At 36.6% G+C, this 21,210-nt stretch overlaps 1 protein-coding gene across 4 annotated transcripts in view; it reads left to right on the top strand.

The window, feature by feature from the left end:
- The window catches only part of MYO3A (myosin IIIA), a 231,842-nt gene that overhangs the window by 25,453 nt on the left and 185,179 nt on the right, over positions 1-21,210 (top strand). For all 4 annotated transcript variants that reach the window (XM_035729263.1, XM_027593914.2, XM_027593918.2 and 1 more), the window contains exons 5-6: positions 17,080-17,184; positions 18,378-18,477. In XM_035729263.1, coding sequence (XP_035585156.1) covers positions 17,080-17,184; positions 18,378-18,477 — 205 coding nt within the window. The remainder of the gene's footprint in view (positions 1-17,079; positions 17,185-18,377; positions 18,478-21,210) is intronic.

Below are 21,210 nucleotides of genomic sequence, written 5' to 3'. Positions count from 1 at the left end.
TTTTTTTATTTAAAGGGCAAGATGGAAAAAGCAATCTAAATGTACTTCTTCCTACTCTTCTAATGCAGGAATTACATAAATAATAAATATGATGCTTGTATGTCTTTTTTCCCTAATAGTACTCCAGTGATTGCAAAAACATCTGCTCTCTGAGTGGGACTAAAATTTATAGTATTATTTCAGGGGGAAGAAAATATGAGGTCACCGGAGATATTTTGCCATTTGGCAAATCAGTATATTTTTACCATCCACATTAAAATATTTCTGCTAAGTTCTTTTCTTTTCTTTTTTTTTATCTTGTTTCTAACATTACCAATGTTTTAGGGCATTTTTTCCAAGAATTTTGAAACCTTTTAGGGTGAGGGAATTGTTTTATATCCTGATTTATTGGTTACATGATTTATACAAATTACCAAACAACATCAAACTGCATACTTAAATGAGTCAATTATATTATGTGTCAATGATACCTTGAAAAATACTGCTTCTAGCTTACACATTAGAAAAGTAATGTGAAAATTCATGTTAGAAACTACCCATTAGGAAACATCTATTAGGTGATAATGCCATTCTCATTAATATTTTATCAGTATTTTATTGGAATGCAGAATTTGGTACATTATTTTATTGAAATTAATCAGACATCCACACTTTGAAGAGGTACTTTCCAGACCATGTGAACAGATGGCCTTCTGTCATTTTGTATGTGTGTATGTGTGTGTGTGTGTGTGTGTGTGTGTGTGTGTGTGTGTGTGTAAGTGTACAGAACTTGTTTTTTCATACAGTCATTTGTTAATTCCATAGATACTCTGTTACTTTGCGCCAGGCCCAAGTTGGAATGATCTATACCTATTAGCGCCCCTTTCTCTTTTGATAAGTTTGGGGCATCCAATAGAGAACCAGAAAAACTCTGTCGTCATGGTGCTTATAGTCTAATGTTGGAGAAAGAAAATGTAGAGCTAAGTAAACTAATTAAATAATTATACATTTTTGTTAGTGCTATGAAGAATATAAATGAGATGTTAATAATGAAAGAGAAGACCTTTTATGAAAAGAGAAGTCAAAGAAAGCCTACTTGAGTAGGTAACATTTTAATCTGCCACCTGAGGAAAAAAGGATAGTTTGGGTACTTTTATTTTTTAATATTTTCTCCAATACTCTGATGATAAGAATCACCTTCATCTCAAAGCAAAAACTCTGAGAATGAGCTCTTGGTAACTGTTTTTTATAACAAGTACTAAAGTGATTCTTATCAGAAGAAAGTTCAGAAAACACTGTCAGAGGTTCTCAAATTTCAGTGTACATAAAAGTAATCCTGGACTTCTCCTTCTGGCCATGATAGTAACTTCAACTTCTGCCATTCTGTTTTTATACCACAAATAAATAGAAAACTGAATAAAATATATTTTTATATACAAAACACTTTACAAACATTGGAAAAGATCTTAGGACTTTGACATTGATAAAGGAAATAAATAAGGGCAGCTCTACAATCGCTTCAGCTTTATCCTTGGAGGAAATTTCCAGACCACAGGCACAAGGAGGGCATTCCCATGGAGGTCACCACAATTTTACTGAACTGAAAAAACTGGAAAAGCAGATGTGGCTGAGATTTGCAGAGAAGAGATGATAAGCAGAAAGAAAGCTTCAGGAATCTGCATAGGGGTATTTGACCAGAAACCAAGCTGGATATATATGGAGCAAGATTTCAAGTAGTTGGGCAAAGAGTCAGGAAAAGAATTGCTGAAAAGTTGTAACCTGAACAACTACCAGAATTTGTGAAGGGTTGAGAGATGCTTGAGTTCTGATCAACCAAAATGGAGAAACTTTGTTGAACACCTGAGGGATTTAGTAAAGCTCCTCGAAAGGTTATGCATTAGAGGAAGGACTATACTAGCCCTAGAATAAGAGCTACCCCAGGCACACCCATAAACAATTCAAAAACAAGGCTTGAAATGTTCACATTGGTCCATAAGTAAGTTAACAGTATGCCAGAACAAAATTCAACATTCATTAATGGAGACAGCAGAATCCAGAAATTCAAATATGAAATTAATAATGTCTAGTATCCAGCAAAAAATTACTAGATATGCAAAGAAGCAGGGAACTGTGATCCATTATCAGAAGAAAAATCAGTCAGACCCAGAAATAATGAAGGTGATGAAATTAGCAGGTAAGAACTTTCAAACAGATACTACAAATATGTTCAAGAATTTCAAGGAAAACCTGAACATAATGTTGAAAGAAATGGAAACTATAGAAAAGAACTGAACATAATTTCTAGAACTGAAAAATGTATCAATAGTGAAAAATATATAATATTGAATTTAACAGCAGATTAGAAGTAAAGTGTGTGGAAATGAAGATCAGTGAATTTGAAGACAGGAAAATAGAAGCTGTCCAGACTAAGCAGAACGAAGAAAAGAAAGGGGGAGATAAAAAGCCCCTGTGACCTATGGGATATTACCTAGTATTCTAACCTACATGTAATTGCAGTCTGAAAATGGATGAGTGTTGGGGGAGGTAATGGCTGAAATCTTCCTGAATTTTGTGAACACAAAAGCTGCAGATATAAGAAGCCCGGAATCTCCCATGTAGGATAAACAAAGAAAACCACGTGAAGCTATGCCATAATCAAGATATCAAACACTCAAAATGAAAAAAATATTTAAAAGCACCTAGACGAAAAAAGACACATTGCATGTAGGAGTCAAAGATGAGTGGTCACTGACAAGCAGTGCAATGGAATGATATCGTTAAAGCAATGAAAAACAAAAGTGCTCTCAACAATTCTGTGTACAGTGTAAATGTTATTCATAAATGAAGGCAAAATAGACATTTTCATCAAAGAAAAAGAATTTACCACCAGACGCATGCACTACAGAAAATGTCAAAGAAAGTCTTTCAGGCCAAAGGAAAATGATTTCAAATAGAAACTCAGAGGGTTGCCTGCATGACTCAGTTGGCTAAGCATCTGCCTTTGACTCAGGTCATGATCCCGGGGTCCTGGGATCAAGCCCTGCTTCGGTCTCCCTGCTCAGCGGAGAGTCTGCTTCTCCGTCTCCCTCTGCCCCTCCCCCACCCCCCCAATCGTGCTCTCTCTCCATCACTCTCTCTCTCAAATAAATAAATAAAATCTTTAAAAAGACATGGAAACTCAGACCTGCAAAAAGAATAGAAAAATACCATTGGTGGTAAATATAAGGATAAATAAGAAACTTTTTATTTTGTATTTTAAAAAAATATTTTCAATAATATTATTTTAATTATTTTTAAAAGAGAAATCATGACTTAAAGCCACAATTATAGCTATATATTTTGGGGGTTTTAGCATGTAAAACTAAAATGTATGGCAAAAATGGCAAAGAGACGGGAGAGGAAAAATGGAAATACACGGTTTTAAGAGTTTTGCATTACATGTGAAGTGGTGTAATATAACTTTAAGGTAGACTGTGGTAAGTTAAAAATGCATACTGGAAGTAGTAAAGCAACCACTAAAAAAAAAGTAAAATGAGTAAGTATAGCTAATAAGCCAATAGAGGATAAAAATGGAATACTACAAATATTCAAACCAGAGAAAGTGGGGAAAAAAGGAAAAGAAGATTAAAAAAAAAAACAAAAAATAGGAAATAAATAGCAAGATGGTAGACTTAGACCTAAACTTATTTATAATTACATTAAATGGAAATAGCCTAAACTCTACATTTCAAAGGCAGAAATGGTCAAATTGGATGAAAAGCAAGACCAAATACAAACACACTTGAAGTGTATAGAGAGAGATAAGAGAGGGATGATAAGTTAAAAGCAAAAAGAAGGTGAAATGTACATGAGCTTTAATATGTACTTAAAAACAAAGCTTTAAAATACGTGAAGCAGAAACTAGTAGAATAGAAAAAAGAAATAGACATATTCACAACGTTAAGATTCTTTTCTTTCTTTTCTTTCTTTTCTTTTCTTTTCTTTTCTTTTCCGAGAGGAAGAGAGAAGAGAGAGAGCACACAGAGGGAGAGGGAGATGAAGAAGCATACTCCACGCTGAGCAGGGAGACTCGTATATTCACAACTTTAAATGGAAAATTCAACAGTCTTTCCCCAGTAATTTAAAGAATAAGTAGAAAATCAGTATGAACATAGAAGACTTTGGTAATCTGGACTATGAAACAAATCTTGACAAATTTAAAAATAGTGAACTCATGACAAGTATATGGCCTGACCGTAAGAGAATTAAATTAAAAATAAAGATACCAGGATAAACTCCCAAATATTTGGAAATTAGACCATATACTTCAAAAGTAACCCTTAGCTCAAAGAGGAAATTTTAAGAAAATAGTTTGAAATGGTAATGGAAATGTGACATATCAAAGTTCTGAGATGCAGTTAGGCAGTGCCTAGACAGACATTTATACTTCCTTTCAGTGCTTATTTTAGAAAAGAAGAAACATTGACTACCAGTTTTGTAAGATTTTTGCCTTAAGATGCTAATAAAATCAAAAGAAATTAAGTCCAATAGAAGCTGAAGAAAATAAATAATGAAGATAATAGTAGGAATCAATTAAACAGAAAATGAACAAAAACAATAGAGAAAATGAAAGCAAAAGCTGGTTCTTTGAAAGTCATTAATAAACTTGATAAATCTCTCTAGATGGATCCAGAAAAAATGATAACATACAAATTGCCAATATTAGGGATCAAATAGGGAAATCACTATTTTATTAGCATAATAGTAATGAAATATAATGAACAACTTTATATTTTTTAAAGGTTTTTTTAAATTTATTCATATATTAGAGAGTGTGCAAGCGGGGTTGGGGAGGTGGGGGAGAAGAAAAGAGAGAGAATCTGAAACAGACTCCACCCTGAGCACAGAGCCTGATGCAGGGCTCCACCTCATGACCAGATCATGACCTGAGCTGAAATGAAGAGTCAGATGCTTAACCGACTGAGCCACTGTAGCACCTCATGAACAACTTTATATTAATAAGTTTGGCAACTGATTATCTGATGTTGTTCTTGAAAGACACAAACTATAAAACTGACATGAGAAGTAGAAAACATAAATAGCTTTATATCGATAAAAGAAACTTAATTCATAATTAAAACCCTTCCCATAAAGAGGAATACCAGGCCCGGTTTCTTCACTGGTAAATTCTATCAAATATTTATACCAACTAAGTTCCAGAGAGATAATAGAAATTATTATTCCTGTATAATTCTGTTCCATCTTCCTTGTTTTTACAAGTATTCTTGTTATACATTTCATATAAATAAATGGTACAATAATTTTTATAACGACTATATATAATTTTATGTATTTTGACAAAGTTGAGAAAGGACAGCAAGTATATAATCATAGAATTTTTTATATTAACTTTCTTATTTAACATTTCCAGTTCTCTTCATTTCTTCCTGTGAATTCCAGTTACCATCTGGTGTCATCACATCAATCCAGCTTTGTTCCAGCCCACTTCTTTTGTGCTGTTAATGTCAAACATATTACATTTCTATATACTATAGACCCAACAATACAATTATGTCCGTATTGTTTTATAGAATTGCTTTTTAAATCAGTTAAGAAAAAAAGAAATATGCATGTATACTGTCTTTTATGATAAAATAAGTACCTTTACTGATGTTCTTTATTTTCTCAGGTGGTTTCAAATAACTGTCGGTGATGACTTGCTTTAATCCTAAAGAACTTTCTTTAGTATTTCTTATAAGTTGGACCTGCTAGCAACAAATTGTCTCAGTTTTGTTTACCTAGCAACATATTAATTTCCTCCTTAATTTTGAAGATAATCTTGCTGGATATAAGACTCTTGGTGGGCAATTTTTTTTTGTTTTTTGTTTTTTGTTTTTGTTTTTATTGAGCACCTTGAATATATCATCCTTCTTCCTTCTGGCCTCAGTAGTTCCTGATGAGAAATCAGCAGTTAATCTTATTAGGGTTCTTTTTCCCATAACAACTCATTTTTTCCTGCTATTTTCAAGATTTTCTTTTTTTATTTTACATGACTATGGATCTGTATTCTACTTGAGTTCATTGAGCTTCTTGGATGTAGAGATTAATATTTTTTATCAAATTTGGGAAGATTCAGCTATTTTTTCTTCCAAGATTTTTTTTCTGCTCCTTCTTCTCTCCTTTCTTCTGGTACACCCATACATTTATCTCAGTATGCATACATTTCCCTGAAACTATTCATTTATCTTCATTCTTTCTTCTCTCGTATTTCATAATCTCTATCAATCTACCTTCAAGTTTGTGGGTTCTTTCTTCTGCCACTTCAAATCCACTGGTGAACCCCTCTGTTGAATTTTTCATTTACATTACTGTAATATAATTTTCTACTCCAGAATTTTCATTTGGTTCTTTTTTTATGAGTTCCATCTCTTTATTGATATTCTTTATTTGAAGAGACATTACTATCATACCATTCCTCACTTCTTAAAGCATGATTTCCTTTAATCCTCTGAACATATTTATAATTTCTGCTTTGAAGTCTATCTACTAAGTTCATCATCTGGACTCTCTTACAGGTGGTTTCTGTTGCCTGCTCTTTCTCGTGTATACGAGTGACACTTTTCTGTTTCTTTGCATATCATAATTTTTTTTTGGTTAGAAACTGGACATTCTATCATATATTTAATGTCTTATAGGAATTCTAGATATCGCTAAGGGGGAGCTTATTATTTTGTTTGTTTGTTTGCTAGTTTGTTTAGTAACTTGGCTTATCCCCCATGGTATGAAGCCTCTGATGTTGCTTCTCAGAGGGCGCAGCCTTGGGCATGTGCAGTCACCCTCAGATGGGAGCAGTGTTAACATTGCCTTCCTCCTCTCCTTCCCTGATCTTTCTATTAAGCTTTCTGTCTCTACGGTGAACACTCAGTTACTAGCCAGCTGATTCTTCTATTGTTTTCAACAATGTGCTAGGGCAAAAATTGCTTCCCAGTCTGATCTAATGAATTCAGATCACTGTGCATGGGTCCTTTTTGAGGCGAGTCTTTTGAGATTCTCCTGACCCCAAGAGAGTTATTTTTAGCTGTTTCTTTCCTTGAGTCTCTCTGCTAAGCTAGCTGGTCTGCGGTTACCTTCTTGTTCTCATGGAGTTACCTGCCTCCTTGTAATTACCAAAGCCACCACTGTTTTCAAGAATACCCTTAGGCTCGATCTTCCCCACTCTCTCTCTTCAAATGTCGGGTCCAGCCTTGGAACTCCCTGTTTTTGTGGCCTGCCTCTCTCCCTGGGCAAAATATCTGAGCCACTGTTCTGGAGCTGGCAGCCTGTCTTGGACAGTGGCCCACATCATCCTGTTTTAGAAGCAGCACTGTGGACCAGAGAGGTGGACTCTGGTGCTCTCAAGCCAGCTTTGCAGCACAGACTTGGGTAAGGGGTGAGAAATGCTGTTGGTCTTCCCCTCCCAAAAAAGATACTGTAGACCTTGAATGGGAGCTGGTGGGAGGGGAACCCTATCTTCTTGGTAAGGCTCACCCAGAGTAGAGCTTTTGTCACTTTGCCCTGGTTGGGGGTGAGGACACCAGGGTGGTTCAGTTGCCACAGAATCTTGCTATTCTTACTAAGATTTAGTTATGGTCTCAAATGTTTCTCCATTTGCTATATGTCCTTACAACAATTTCCAAAGACATTAAATGGTTGTTTATTTTTTAATTTTTGCCAGTTATGGTCGTTTCATGGGGGAATAGGTCCACAGAGTTCTTCACACCTCCATTCTGGGGAACAAAAAGAATCCTCCTATGAAATCTTTAAGAAAGAAACAGAGTCTTATTGATTATCTATGAGGGCAACATTATACTGACAAAAGAAAGCGAAGATACTACAAGAAAAGAAAACTATATTCTAACATTCCACATGAACATATATGTAAACATCCTTCATAAAATATTAACAAATTCAGTAACATATATAAAAATGTTAATATATCATGACTGAATGGGATTTGTCCCTGGCATGCAAGTTTACTAAAACATTAAAAAAAAAATCTCTGCATCACAATTCACTGCCTTAACAGAATCAAAGAAAAAAAATCATGAAAAACACATGCCAAAATTCAATACCCCTTTGTGATAAAACACTCTCACCACACTAGGAATAGATGGAAAGTGCATCCACCCAAATTTTTAAAAAGTAAGTAAAAAGCTTGGAGTCTTCACAAAAGCATATATATAAAGTATGTTCAATATCTTTGGTAAAATTTAAATTAAAACCACAATCACCACAGTATGCGCCCACTAAAATGACTGAAATTACAGACTAATGAAACCGAATATTGGTGAGATTGTGGGGCACATTGAACTCTTGCATGTTGCTCAGGCACCTTGAAATGGTGCAGCGACTTTGCAAACAGTAAAACGGTGTCTTCTAATGTTACACATAAACTTACCATGTGATCCAAGTTTCACCTGCAGGCATTCACTAAGATTGGTTTCTACAAAAAGATTCAAACATGAATGTTGATGAGCAAAGTAAAAACTAGAACGAGTATTAGAAAATACGAGTTTCTGCTTCTGTGGCTTAAGACCACAGAATATGGTCTTAAGACTATATGGCCTTAGAGCATTCCCAGAATAAATGAGAAACAATTGAAGTCACAAAGACTTGCCCGATGATATATAATTCTTGTTAAAAAGCTGTAGTTATTAATATGGTGGATATTGTTGCAGGAAAAGCCGGATAGATGAATGCAATGAAGAGAGAATCCAGAAACAGATCCATAATGAAAAAAAATAAAAAAATTATAAAAGTCAGAAATGCCAATTATAGAAATTAGTAGTCCTCTTTCAGAAATTTGAGTAAAAATATATACTCTCCAAACAGTATAGACAGAATGCGTTTAGAAAACTCACAAAGGCTGTCTTTGGAAGTTAGTTGTGATGGTCTGTTTATAGAATCTCATCCCTTGTGATTTAGATTGTTTTTAAAAATGTTTGACTATAGCCTGATTAGAGAATTCATTTTTAGTGGTGCTCTGTTATTAGTATAACTCTGGTTTAAGAAAATTATACTTCAATTTTCTTCGATTAAAGAACACTAAGGGCTTCTAATAGCATTGTGTTGCAAAACTATACTTAAGGGTTTTTCAGTCCCCCATTACAAATCCCCATTTTAGTTTATGTTGGCAATTTAAGAATTGCATAGGCTCAATATGACATAATTTATTCATCTGGCTGCAATTATTTTTAAAGGGAAACCTAAGGTCAGTTTCATTTTTAATGATCTGTTGCCTAATTCAGAAACATCTGCATTTCATCTTATATATTTTAATACTCCATGATCATTTAAAAACAGATACACTTCAATTTAACATTTATTATTTTTACTTTTCTTTATATGAAAGAAAGGCACTTTATGCTAGTTGAGCAAAAGCATATTTCATCTAAGAACATATTTGAAATTTCGCTAATTCTAAATGAGGGTTTTGAGAATTTATGGTGCTTTTTCATTTCGAGCATCTTTAGGAATAGTTAAACCACAAATTAATTTGTGGTTTATTGACATTTGGCACCTATAGTCTGTTTCATAATTTCCATGTTTGTTATATTTGCCCTCTTTCCCCACTGGGCTTTCATTTCAACCTAGTTTCTTAAACTTTCATTCAGAAGACTCTTTTCTATCCTAGAAACTAAATCGCTGTTTCTGCTTCAGAAGGCAGCTAGAGAAACAAACGTTGCTATTCTCTATATGGAACATGTGTAGAAGGCATTGGGCAGGGTCCAAGAAGAGGGAATTGTTCACATCATTGCTCCTGGTCAAGGTCCACACGAAGCCCCACCCGGTAATTTCCCCTAACAGCAGACACAACCGTAGTCAAACAGAGCAACCAGCGTACATTCAATGAGGGGGAGGATTTTCGATTTAAGGATATTTCATCATTAAAAAAAAAAGAAGGTTTCATCATTTGTGATTTTCTCCGTCATTAACCTCTTAAAAAACTAGAATATTTGGAGGCATTTTTTTTTTCTTCAGCATAAGTAATCGAAAAAAATGAATCAGTGAATAAGTGGATAAAAGCATCTCAAGCTATGTGAAATGGGAATTTTATGACTTCAGAGGGCAAGCATCTAGATTTACACAGACCCTAAACTTTTGGAGCTATAAATACTAGAAGATAAAAAATTTTAGGTACATATTCTTTACAAAGTAAGTGCACAAAAGAAAAAGGCATTGTCCCCTTTTTCTTTCTTTCCCACCTTAACACTACTCCCAGATAGAGAATGAGACCTCCTGCTAAAAATGTCACACAGCAGAGTCTCTGTATTTGGGGGAAGTTCTGTCTCTGATTTCATTGTTGCTATCCATCCCTTTGCATTTTTATGTTCTTTTGTTGTTTCTTTTCTTCCTGGTTTCTAAACAGGAGTTATTTTTGGTCTTTGTACTTTAGTCTCTCCTGCCCCATGAGGGTAGAGCATTTAGGACCTTGGGAAGGTGAGTCCCAGATGAATATTGAAAACAGACTAGATGCTCCCAAGGAAGGGTGCTGATTGGAGATCCATGCTAGGCAGAGGTAAGGGACAGTTCTGACCCTTATTCAAGAAGACTTCAGGACTCTCAACTTGATACCTCAATATGGTCATCAATTTGGTGACAATTTGATGGTCATCAAAATGACCATCAATAGCTGTCATAGGGTCGCACATATAATAGGCACCAAATATTTTTAGTTCAAGTGTACTCTCTAACCAGGCACTAATTATTTAATGAAACCCTGGAAAATCAATGATGGTATGCAAATGGTTAAATTGGGCTTGGATTTTTCATGAAACCTAAGTATCAGAAATTAGACATTTTAAAAGCCACAAGTATTTGGATATTTAGTTTAAATAACAGAAAACAAGTTGCACATATATTATTAACAATCACGATATATAGCAAACAGTGCAGTAAAAGGCTTCTGTTATTTCAAGTATACATTATCTGGAAGTAAAATGTGAATATCTGACTTTCATAATTTATTTAATTTATTTTATTCCTTCCATATATTAAACTCAAATAATGTTTTGGAGTTTTATTTTTCTTTTTGATCCATAATATGAGGATTTTTAGTGGGCTTTTATCCTCCCCACTTTGGAAGTTTTCTTTGTTTTCTTTTTTTTTTTTTTTTAACTTTTAGTCTTTAATTGGTCATTGGTCACTTTTTTTTAACTTTTGGTCATTCTATCTTCATATTGTTAAAAGTTTCAACCAATAAAGGGTCACTCTTTTTCAAATGTCTTATGAAACAATTACATTATTGAAACCCTTTATTTATTGTGTTATTCAAATTACTTATAGCTCTATCTTTGAGAAGCTGATTCTGAATTTCATCTAGAAGGGTAAATGTGTGGGAAGAACGTAGAAACTTTTGGAAAGATAATAAGAGATGACTTCTTCTATTTGATAAACTGGCTTTTAAGCTACAGGCCTTAAAACAAGTTGATACTTGACAAGAACAGAGAGATCAGAGGAATTTTATAGATAATCTAGAGAAAGGCCCAGGCACTCACTGGAATCCAGCTTATAGCAATGGTGACATCTCATATGGTAGCAGACTGTCTATTGGGAACAAACTAAATAATACACATTTAAAACACTGGAAGTGAGGGCCACCTGGGTGGCTTAGTCAGTTGAGTGTCTGACTCTTGGTTTCAGCTCAGGATCATGAAATCAAGCCCCACGTTGGGCGTGGAGCCTGCTTAAGATTCCTTTTCTCCCTCTCCCTCTGCCCCTTCCCTGGTCTCTCTCTCTCTCTCTCTCTGAAATAAATAAATAAATCTTTAAAGAAATAAAATAAAAAATAAAACAGTTAGTGAATTACATATCAAAATATGCTAAAAGTGATAAAATCGTAGAAAGAGAACAGAAAAATATCGTAATGATCTTAGTTTAGGGAAAAGCCTTTCTTTCTTCTGAGCATGACCAAATAAGAGAAAAGCGTGAACATTAAGAAAAAAGTTGGTAAATTTGAATCCCTCCCCGCAAACTACACGTCTTAATTGCAGAAGACACCGTAACCAAAGTGAATATACCAGAACAGCTGGAGAAAACTGTTGTCAACATCCACAAGGGCAGATTCTATCTTGTCTTTAAATCTTTTCCTTTTTTCCCTTCCAACGTGATGTTATCAGTCTGTGGTATTCTACAGTACTTGCTCATTATTATTTTCCATATAACTATAATTCAAGACCTAACATACAATCTAGGTAATTGTTATTTAATGTCTTTAATGCAGAGTTTTTCAGTCCTGGGCTGTTGATGCTTTGGCCCGAATGATTGTGGATTGTCCAGTGCAACGTCAGATATTTAGCAGCATGCCTGACCTCTAAATGCTAGTAGCAGCTTCAAGCCTAGTTCTAAATGTCCCAACAATACCAGGTGTCCCCCTTGGCACAAAATGGTCCCCGTTTGAAAACCACTGGTCTGACAGTATTTCAAGTTTATTGGGGACCAAACCTGCACTAGTCATTTCTCACCGACTTTAGTGTCTCAGTGCTTTGCACATAGTAACAGTTCAATAAACATTTGTTGACTAGAAAGGAATAAATAATGATTCTTCTAAAAATCCCTTCTTAACCAAATATACTATTATAAGGAAAACATATATATCAAGAATATTTTCTGTGTTCGTACATCATTTATGTTAAAATGTATTGGATATAAAATGCAACAGTGAGTGGAATAATTTAGTTTCTGAGCAGACACTGTTGTAAGGGGCTTATCATAACTTAGATAAATTTTGTATGTTCCTTTGTTATTGTTTTTAGGATCTTTTCACATTTTTGTTTGAACAGTTTTAAAATGTTTTGTGGGAAAACTGGGTGGAAGGTACAGAGAGTTACCCTGAACCCCTTGCCCCCAGTGTTCCCTCTTACTGACATCTTGTGGTTAGCATGGTTCACTTGTTACAGTTCATGAGCCAATAATGATCCATTTTATTACCAGAGGTCCATAATTTACATTAGGGTTCACTCTTTGTGTTGTACGTTTTATGGATTTTTGAAGAGATTTCATTTTTTTAAGAGCAGTTTTAGATTCACAGAAAAATTGAGAAGAAGGAACAGAGATCTGTATAGACCCCTGTCCCCACATGTACACAGCCTCCCCCATTATCGACATCCCCCACCAGCATTGGTACATTTCTTACAATCGATGAACTGACACTGACACGTCATTGCCACCCAAAGCCCATAGTTTACAGTAGGGTTCACTCTTGGTGTTGTACATTTTCCAGATTTTGACATATATATAATAACTATATCCACCATTACAGTATCATACAGAGTTGCTACATGCCCTAAAAGTCCTCTGTGTTCCCTCTTTTTCATCTCTGTTCCTCTTCCCTCAACCCCTTTTAACCTTTGATCTTTTTACTGTCTCCAGAGTGTTTCCTTTTCCAGAATGTCATATAGTTGGAATCATATAGTATGTGGTCTTTCCAGATTGGCTTCTTTCACTTAAAATTATGTATTCAAGATTCCCTTATTCTCGGTGTTGGCAACTAGGTTTTAAACTCAATTCAGAATCGTACCTTTCTTGGACACTTTTGATCAACAGAAAAGTGTACTGTAATAATTGGTCATCCTCATATAATCCATACCTCACATTATGTATCAAAATTACATAAAAATGGATCATCTACCTACCTATGTAAAACCTAAACTATAAAATTTCCTATAGAAAATACAGGAGAAAAATTTTGTGACCTTGGATTAGGCAAGGATTTCCTTTATAGAACACAAAAAGCAGATTGCTTAGTATTCTAAAAATGATAAACTTAAAATTTCTGCTCTTCAAAAGAGTCCTTAAAGGACAAGCCACAGACTGGGAGAAAATATTTGCAAAACACCTGATTAAAAAAATTTGCAAAACATCCTAAATATATAGAGAACTCTCAAAATGCAATAATGAGAAAACAACCAATAAATAATGAACAAAAAAACTGAATACTTCCCCAAGGAAAGTGTATGAATAGCAAATGAGCACATGAAAAGATAGTCAACATGATTAGTCATTAGGAAAATCCAAATTAAAACTATAATGAGATAACACTGCTATTTAGAATGGCTTAAAAAAACCTCATAATATCTGCTGGCAAGGATGGAGGGCGGCTGGAATTCTCACACACCACTAGTGGGAATGCAGAATGGGATAGGCACTTTGAGAAATAGTTTGGATGATGCTTGGAAGGTTAAACATATGACTCATAGGACTCAACACTCCCCTGTCTTAGGTACTTACCTAAGAGAAATGAAAAGTATGTATATGTGAGGAACTGTATGCAGTGTTTACAAGGGTTTGGCTCATAATTGCCCCAAATTGGAAATACCTCAAATGTCTTTCAGTTACTGAATGAATAAACAAACAGTGGCTTATCTATTCAACGGAATACTCAACATTAAAAAATGAATGAACAACGGAGTGCCCGGGTGGCTCAGTTGGTTGAGCATCCTACTCTTGATTTTGGCTCAGGTCATGATTGAAGGGTCATGAGATTGAGCCCCATGTCAGGCTCTGAACTCAGTGTGGAGTCTGCTTGAGATTCTCTCTCCCTCTCCTTCTACCGCTCTCCCTGCTCATGCTCTCTCACACTTGTTCTCTCTCTCTCTTTAAAAAAAAAAAAAAAAAGGAATGAACAACATTAAAACCTTAGAAAAGAAATACTCAACAATAGAGATGAATTTCAGGTTCATTAGGTAAAGTCAAAGAAGCCAGGCTCAATGGGCTGCAACCTTATGACCCAGTTTCTATGACAGTCTTGCAAATGGGGACAGAAAACAGATTAGTGGTTTCCAGGGGCTAGGGAGGGGTTTGACTACAAAGAAACACAAGGAAGGTTTTTATGTCCTGGATTTGTTCCATATCTGGATTGTGGTAGTCGTTAGATGATGAATGCACTTGTCAAAACTCAAAATTTCAGCTAAATTGCATTAATTTTACTGTATGTAAATCGTATCTCAATATACCTTACTTTAAAAAACAAAGTGAAGAATTTATTACAAAGAATTCTGTATTCTAAACTTTACTAGATGGGAAAAACAACTGTTTGAAATAAAAATTGACTACAGAAAGTAAAATTTGAACTGCTTAGGGTGAATTACAGGATTGCATTAGTTCTTCCTGTAGTTCATTTTTTATTTTATTTCCTGCACATTCTTTAGGGTTCCTTTATCCCTCCCTAACATTCCAGCCATTTCCTCTTGCATTAACAGTCAACCCCTTTTTGGGGTTTGTTTGGCTGCAGAAGATGCAGCCAAAAAGAAGCCACACTTTGGAGAAATTGGAAAGGACATTTAGTCTCCCCATGGTGATTTTTAGATATTTTAAAACTGGCCCTGAAATTTGGGTTTTTTGTTTTGTTTTGTTTTTTTGAGAGAGAGAGAGAGAACGAGCAGGGGAGAGGCAGAAGGAGAGGGAGAGAGAGAATCTTACGCAGGTTCTATGCCTAGCACAGAGCCTGATGCGGGGCTTGATCTCATGACCCCAAGCTCATGATCTAAGCCAAAATCAAGAGTCAGACACTTAACCAACTGAGCCACCCCCATGCCCCTAAAATTTGGTTCTTTGAAATAAGTGCCATGCAATTTAAAGAAATTTGAATTTCTTTTCAATTTTGAGTAATTCTTTGAACCAGTCATGCTAGGCCACAATGTCTTCTGTTTGTCCAGCGAAATAGTATTCCCCTTCCTGATGCGGAAGAAAATGCAAGTTTGGGAATGCTGGGACTGCACCTCCTCTATAAGCTGAAAGAAGTTTTCTCTGAATGTAGAAAGGCATCAGCTGCAAATTGGTTAAGTGTGAAGGCTCCATTCTAGAATCAGACTGTCCAAGTTCCTATCTTAGCTCTGTCACTCCTGTGTGATCTTGCGAGAGTTACTTTATCATTTTGTGTCTCACTTTCCCAGTCTTTAATACGGAGATGATAATACCTACTGAGGGAGAGTGAGGTATAGAGATAACTCATGTGAATGGATTAGAAATGTTCGTGGCACAAAGTATGTGCTCAACACATCTGAGCTATGATTATGGATGTATCAGAAGTGTTGGGCATCCAATACAATCGAATTACCATGTTAGGAAATTTTTGGGAGAAAATGTGTTCAGTATTTCAAACTAGGATGCCAGGAGTTTACATTCTCTCACTGATTTTCTCTGCCTCTATTTAGCTAAATAGAGTCATGGAAATTATGGCTTTTATCTCCCAGGCACTGATGGGTAACAAAGGCAGGCAGGAGAGGAGGCTGAAAAGTCAGGTTAAGACCATGGACCAGAGCCCCAGGGGAGAATCAGGGCAGAAGGTAGAGGCTAAAGGGTCAGAGATTAATAGATCAATACTCATGGGGTCCAAGCTTCACTGGGACCATTTACCTAATTGTCGCCCCTCTCCTATTCTACTTATGCTGGTGCTTCTCTGTTCTGCAAATTTGCAGCTCTTTTGAAAGTTTCCTGTGGGATTTAATGTTACCTAACTTTGGAGAATGTGCATGTGAAAAATCCCCTACCATGGTCTTCCCGTTTGTTTTTTCACTTAGATTCCCCTACTTTTGTGGTGTTGGGGCAGGAGGAAGCTAAAGAGCCTGAGAAGCATGGTATTTAAAACAGTTTTCTGAACTGTTGTTTGTAATCTTTATTTCAATGCATTCTGAAGTTTTGCCACAAAGGGGACTTGTTTTTAAGTGGATGCATATACAAAATAGTATGTAGCCTTGTATTGAGGTCATGGAATCTAATTGCACTGTTAATTAAACAATCAGAAATCAAAAATATCTTTTTTTAAGCCCTAGATCCTAAAATTAGGGACTAATATGTGGAATCATAATTATTCTCCTTGAATTTAAAAATTAAGCCCAGGTCTTCTCCAGAGTCTCTTCTAAAAAGTAACTCACATGAAAACTGTTTTCTAATAATTAATTAATTAATTGCACATTAGTACATTTTACTTGTTCATTTCATTTATGAAGCCATAAAGATGATGAGAGCAATCATTTGAAACAAAAAATCGGAACAATTAAAAAAAATGTTTTTAGAAAACCTTTTAGAGGAAGTAGTTAAAATGTCATATCCATTTTAATATCTTGCAATATTCCCTTATAGCTGTGCAATGGAGGATCAGTGGCTGATCTTGTGAAGGGATTTCTGAAGAAGGGCAAAAGAATGAGTGAACCTATAATTGCCTATATTTTACATGAAGCACTATTGGTAAGGCAATTTAAATTGTTCATGCATTAATTATGAGGCAGTCCTAGTTCAGTAAAAAACATGGATCCTAATTTTAGAAAAATACCACTACATTAGTATTGATTGATGCAAGAGTATATGCAAAATCTGAAATGTTTAGCGTTACTAATTCATTGTTTTATTAGAAACCTAGGGGCACCTGGGTGGCTCAGTGGTTAAGCATCTGCCTTCGGCGCAGGTCATGATCCCAGGGTCCTGGGATGGAGCCCTGCATCAGGCGCCCTGCTGGGCGGGAAGCCTGCTTCTCCCTCTCCCACTCCCCCTGCTTGTGTTCCCTCTCTTGCTGTGTCTCTCTGTCAAATAAATAAATAAAATCTTAAAAAAAAGAAAAGAAACCTACCCTCCTTTGTGTCAGCAGAACCCTGAGTTCTGATGTCCCACCTATATTTCTGAGACTGATTGTGATGAAGGCAGATAATGTGTACTTTTTACTAATAGGTTTTTATTTGCCATTATTTAAAATAAGTAGACAGTGAATTGTGTACTGTTGAATCACAGACCTGTACCTCTGAAACAAATAATACATTATATGTTAAAAAAAAAAAAAGAAGATAGCAGGAAGGGAAGAATGAAGGGGCGGAAATCGGAGGGGGAGATGAACCATGAGAGATGATGGACTCTGAGAAACAAACTAAGGGTTCTAGAGGGGAGAGGGGTGGGGGGGTGGGTTAGCCTGGTGATGGGTATTAAAGAGGGCACGTTCTGCGTGGAGCACTGGGTGTTATGCACAAACAATGAATCATGGAACACTACATCACAAACTAATGATGTAACATATGGTGATTAACATAACAAAAAAATATATAAAAAAACTAATGATGTATGGTGATTAGCATAACATAATAAAATTTAAAAATAAATCAATTAGTTAAATAAGTAGACAGAATGTTTATCCACTGAGATCAACATGTTTTTAATAAAGTATTTGATAAGAGTTAAGGAAGGGGATGCTCTAGTTTATGAGTTTTTATGAAGTCCAAAGCGGAAATGAGGTATTTTGATTTGACTAATTCAATGTGAAACATTTTAAGAATGTTTGAATGTTAATTTTGACCAGTATTTCCGATTGATTTTGCACAAATGCATCCTTTTGAAAAATGTTATGTTTGTTTGATGCTTTCTTTAAAAGTTATTCTATATTTCCCACCCCTTAGGGCCTTCAGCATTTGCATAACAACAAAACCATCCACCGTGATGTGAAAGGAAATAACATTCTGTTGACCACTGAGGGTGGAGTCAAACTCGTAGATTTTGGTAAGTGTGGCTTGAAATGGCGTGAGTTTGGGCTGCAAAATGAGCCCCCAGCCTCGCTTTCTAGGCATTGAAAGTGGAGAAAAAACAGTATCCCACTGAGGTAAGAAAGTGCAGGGATTTTTTTTGTAAGTTTGGTCAGTGAGAGTTCCCAGAAGGAAGAGTGACTCTTTTCAAGCCAGTGAAGCGAGCCTGTGCCCATAACACCACTGTAGCAGTATGCGGGTTGATGGTCTAAAATAGACAACACCCCAAATGATTACACTAAGCCTACCTGGTAGTCCCACGGCCCTTACTAGTTGCTTTACAAATGGGCATGTGTCCAAATGCAAGATTTCGAGACATGAAGGGAAACCTTCAAAGGTCTCTGGGGAAATTGTTTCCATCGTAAGAAGGAGGCACAGGGAGAGGTGGTCTCTTTCTTTCTTGGGACCCTGTTTGTCTTATTGCCATGCGTGAACGCGCTGCAGCCCCCTTGCTCTATCCCAAGAGGAGAGCCACCCTGGGAGAGGCAGAGCTGAGAGGCAGGAAGAACGAGGGTCCTCAATGGTAGAATTGAGCCACTGCATCAGTGGATTCTGGCGCCTGCCCTCTCTCTGGACCTTTTGTCGTGTGAGATAATAAATTTCCATATTTACTAAGCCAAATGGGTTTCTGTGTCATAGCCAAAGGCCCCATAACTGATACGTCCCCTGTTCATCTGGGCAGTTATTTAGCGGTATGACAGTGTCCTTCCACACCTCCTCTCATTGGATTCCTGTTAAGTGCGCTGCTCCTGGGAACGGTGGGCCACATTATTCTAAGAACGTCTCCATGTCAAGTGTCCTTCAGTCACCTTTCCCTTGCTCTGGCTGGGGAAGGTGTCCCTCCTTGTGCTTCTTTACCCTTTATATTTCTCCCTTTTTGTGTTTATCACATAGGATTTTCATTATCTATTTGGTCCTTATCCTTTGATAAAAATACTTAGAAAGATAGATAGGCTCCTTCAGAGGCAGAATTTCATCTTACTCTATCTTACAGACCTAATGCTTTGGGTGTAGTAGTTCAGTGAGTAATAGTTGAATGAATGCATATTACTTCACTTTGCATTTTGGAAACTGAAGCTTAGGGAAGGTGGAAATTGAGTTTTACTATCCAAGTGTGTAGGTCCCTAGTGATCTGGCTTACCCCCGGAATGAATTTCAGAGCATCTGGAGAGGAATGGATGAATCGCATATCCTTCAAACAGCCATGCATGCACCTTTTTTTTTTTTCCTCAGTTGAGCTTTTGAAAACTGCTGAGCAACAGTGAGCTTGACAGTGAATTTCTGATAAACAACTGGGATGCAGCTAGTCTGTGTTGCTGGTTGAGTTCAGAGCTGTGTGTTGGTACAATCTGGCTGGGTTAGGATACTAATAGCCAGCTTGTGCCTGAAATGGAAAAGAACAACAACAAAATGCTTTATATTGCTCCATAGGAAGGGCCATTCTCTTCAGTCATGAAAGAAAAACTGGTAAACCCGTAGCTTTGAGAAATGCACCTTCCTGGGACACCCTCCAAAGTAGTCTAGATTAAAAACATATACCTAAGGGGCGCCTGGGTGGCTCAGTCATTAAGCGTCTGCCTTCGGCTCAGGTCACGATCCCAGGGTCCTGGGATCAATCCCCGTGTCCGGCTCCCTGCTCCGCGGGAAGCCTGCTTCTCCCTCTCCCCCTCCCCCTGCTTGTGTTCCCTCTCTCGCTGTGTCTCTCTCTGTCAAATAAATAAACAAAATCTTTAAAAAATAAAAATAAATAAAAATAAAAACATATACCTAAATAACTAACAAAGTGGCCTTTTATGTGATACCTTTGTAAATAATCGTAGTTGGGAAACTGACAAAATGAGGGCTTTGATTTTGGATGAACTGAGTTATGGACTTTATTTTCAGCAACAATTAGAAAAGAGGGTCAGTGACCTACTCAGTGTGTTCACAGTGACTGATACTAAAATGCTATTATTTGCATATAAGATAATGCTTATATTTCCATTCCCTGTGGTAAGAGGACTTGGATTCAGTTTGCCTAAAACGATTTGTAGATTTCCAAATGAATTAAAACCTGGGGATGGAGGTGCATGCCTAGTGAATCTCCTCAAGGGCAGAAGGAGTCATATGTGATAAACCACAACCTGCAGCATTACGTTGAAAACCGATGTCCTCATTTAACGTTGAAATCAAATGTTCGGGGAAGGCTGAAGCTGGGAGTAAAGTGTTTTAGAATACATTTTTTTTTAAAGATTTTATTTATTTGAGAGAGAGAGAGAATGAGAGATAGAAAGCACTAGAGGGAAGAGGGTCAGAGGGAGAAGCAGACTCCCTGCTGAGCAGGAAGCCCGATGTGGGACTCGATCCCGGGACTCCAGGATCATGACCTGAGCCGAAGGCAGTCGCTTAACCAACTGAGCCACCCAGGCGCCCTAGAATACATTTTATTTGAATTTCTCACCTCACAAAATCAATAGTAAGCTCATTATTGGCTCCCGAAGGATTGTGCCCGGATGGCTACCAGTCCTCAAAAAGTGGAACTCCACCACCTCAGCCATCCCCGGAAATCTGCTTCATATCAAGAGTTTCTTGTCTTGGAAGAAGTCACCAGTCCTGTTTCGTTGCTTAAGTCAGAAATCTTTAGCTTGTCCCGAGAGTCTTCCTTCATCTTTGCCTCCCACACTACAACTAGTCCCAAAGTTCTGTCTCTCTATTACATGTATCCCCAGAC

This window comes from Zalophus californianus, chromosome 9 (assembly GCF_009762305.2).
Source record: "Zalophus californianus isolate mZalCal1 chromosome 9, mZalCal1.pri.v2, whole genome shotgun sequence".
Lineage (NCBI taxonomy): Eukaryota > Metazoa > Chordata > Mammalia > Carnivora > Otariidae > Zalophus > Zalophus californianus.
This window is presented reverse-complemented; position numbering and strand designations above follow the sequence as displayed.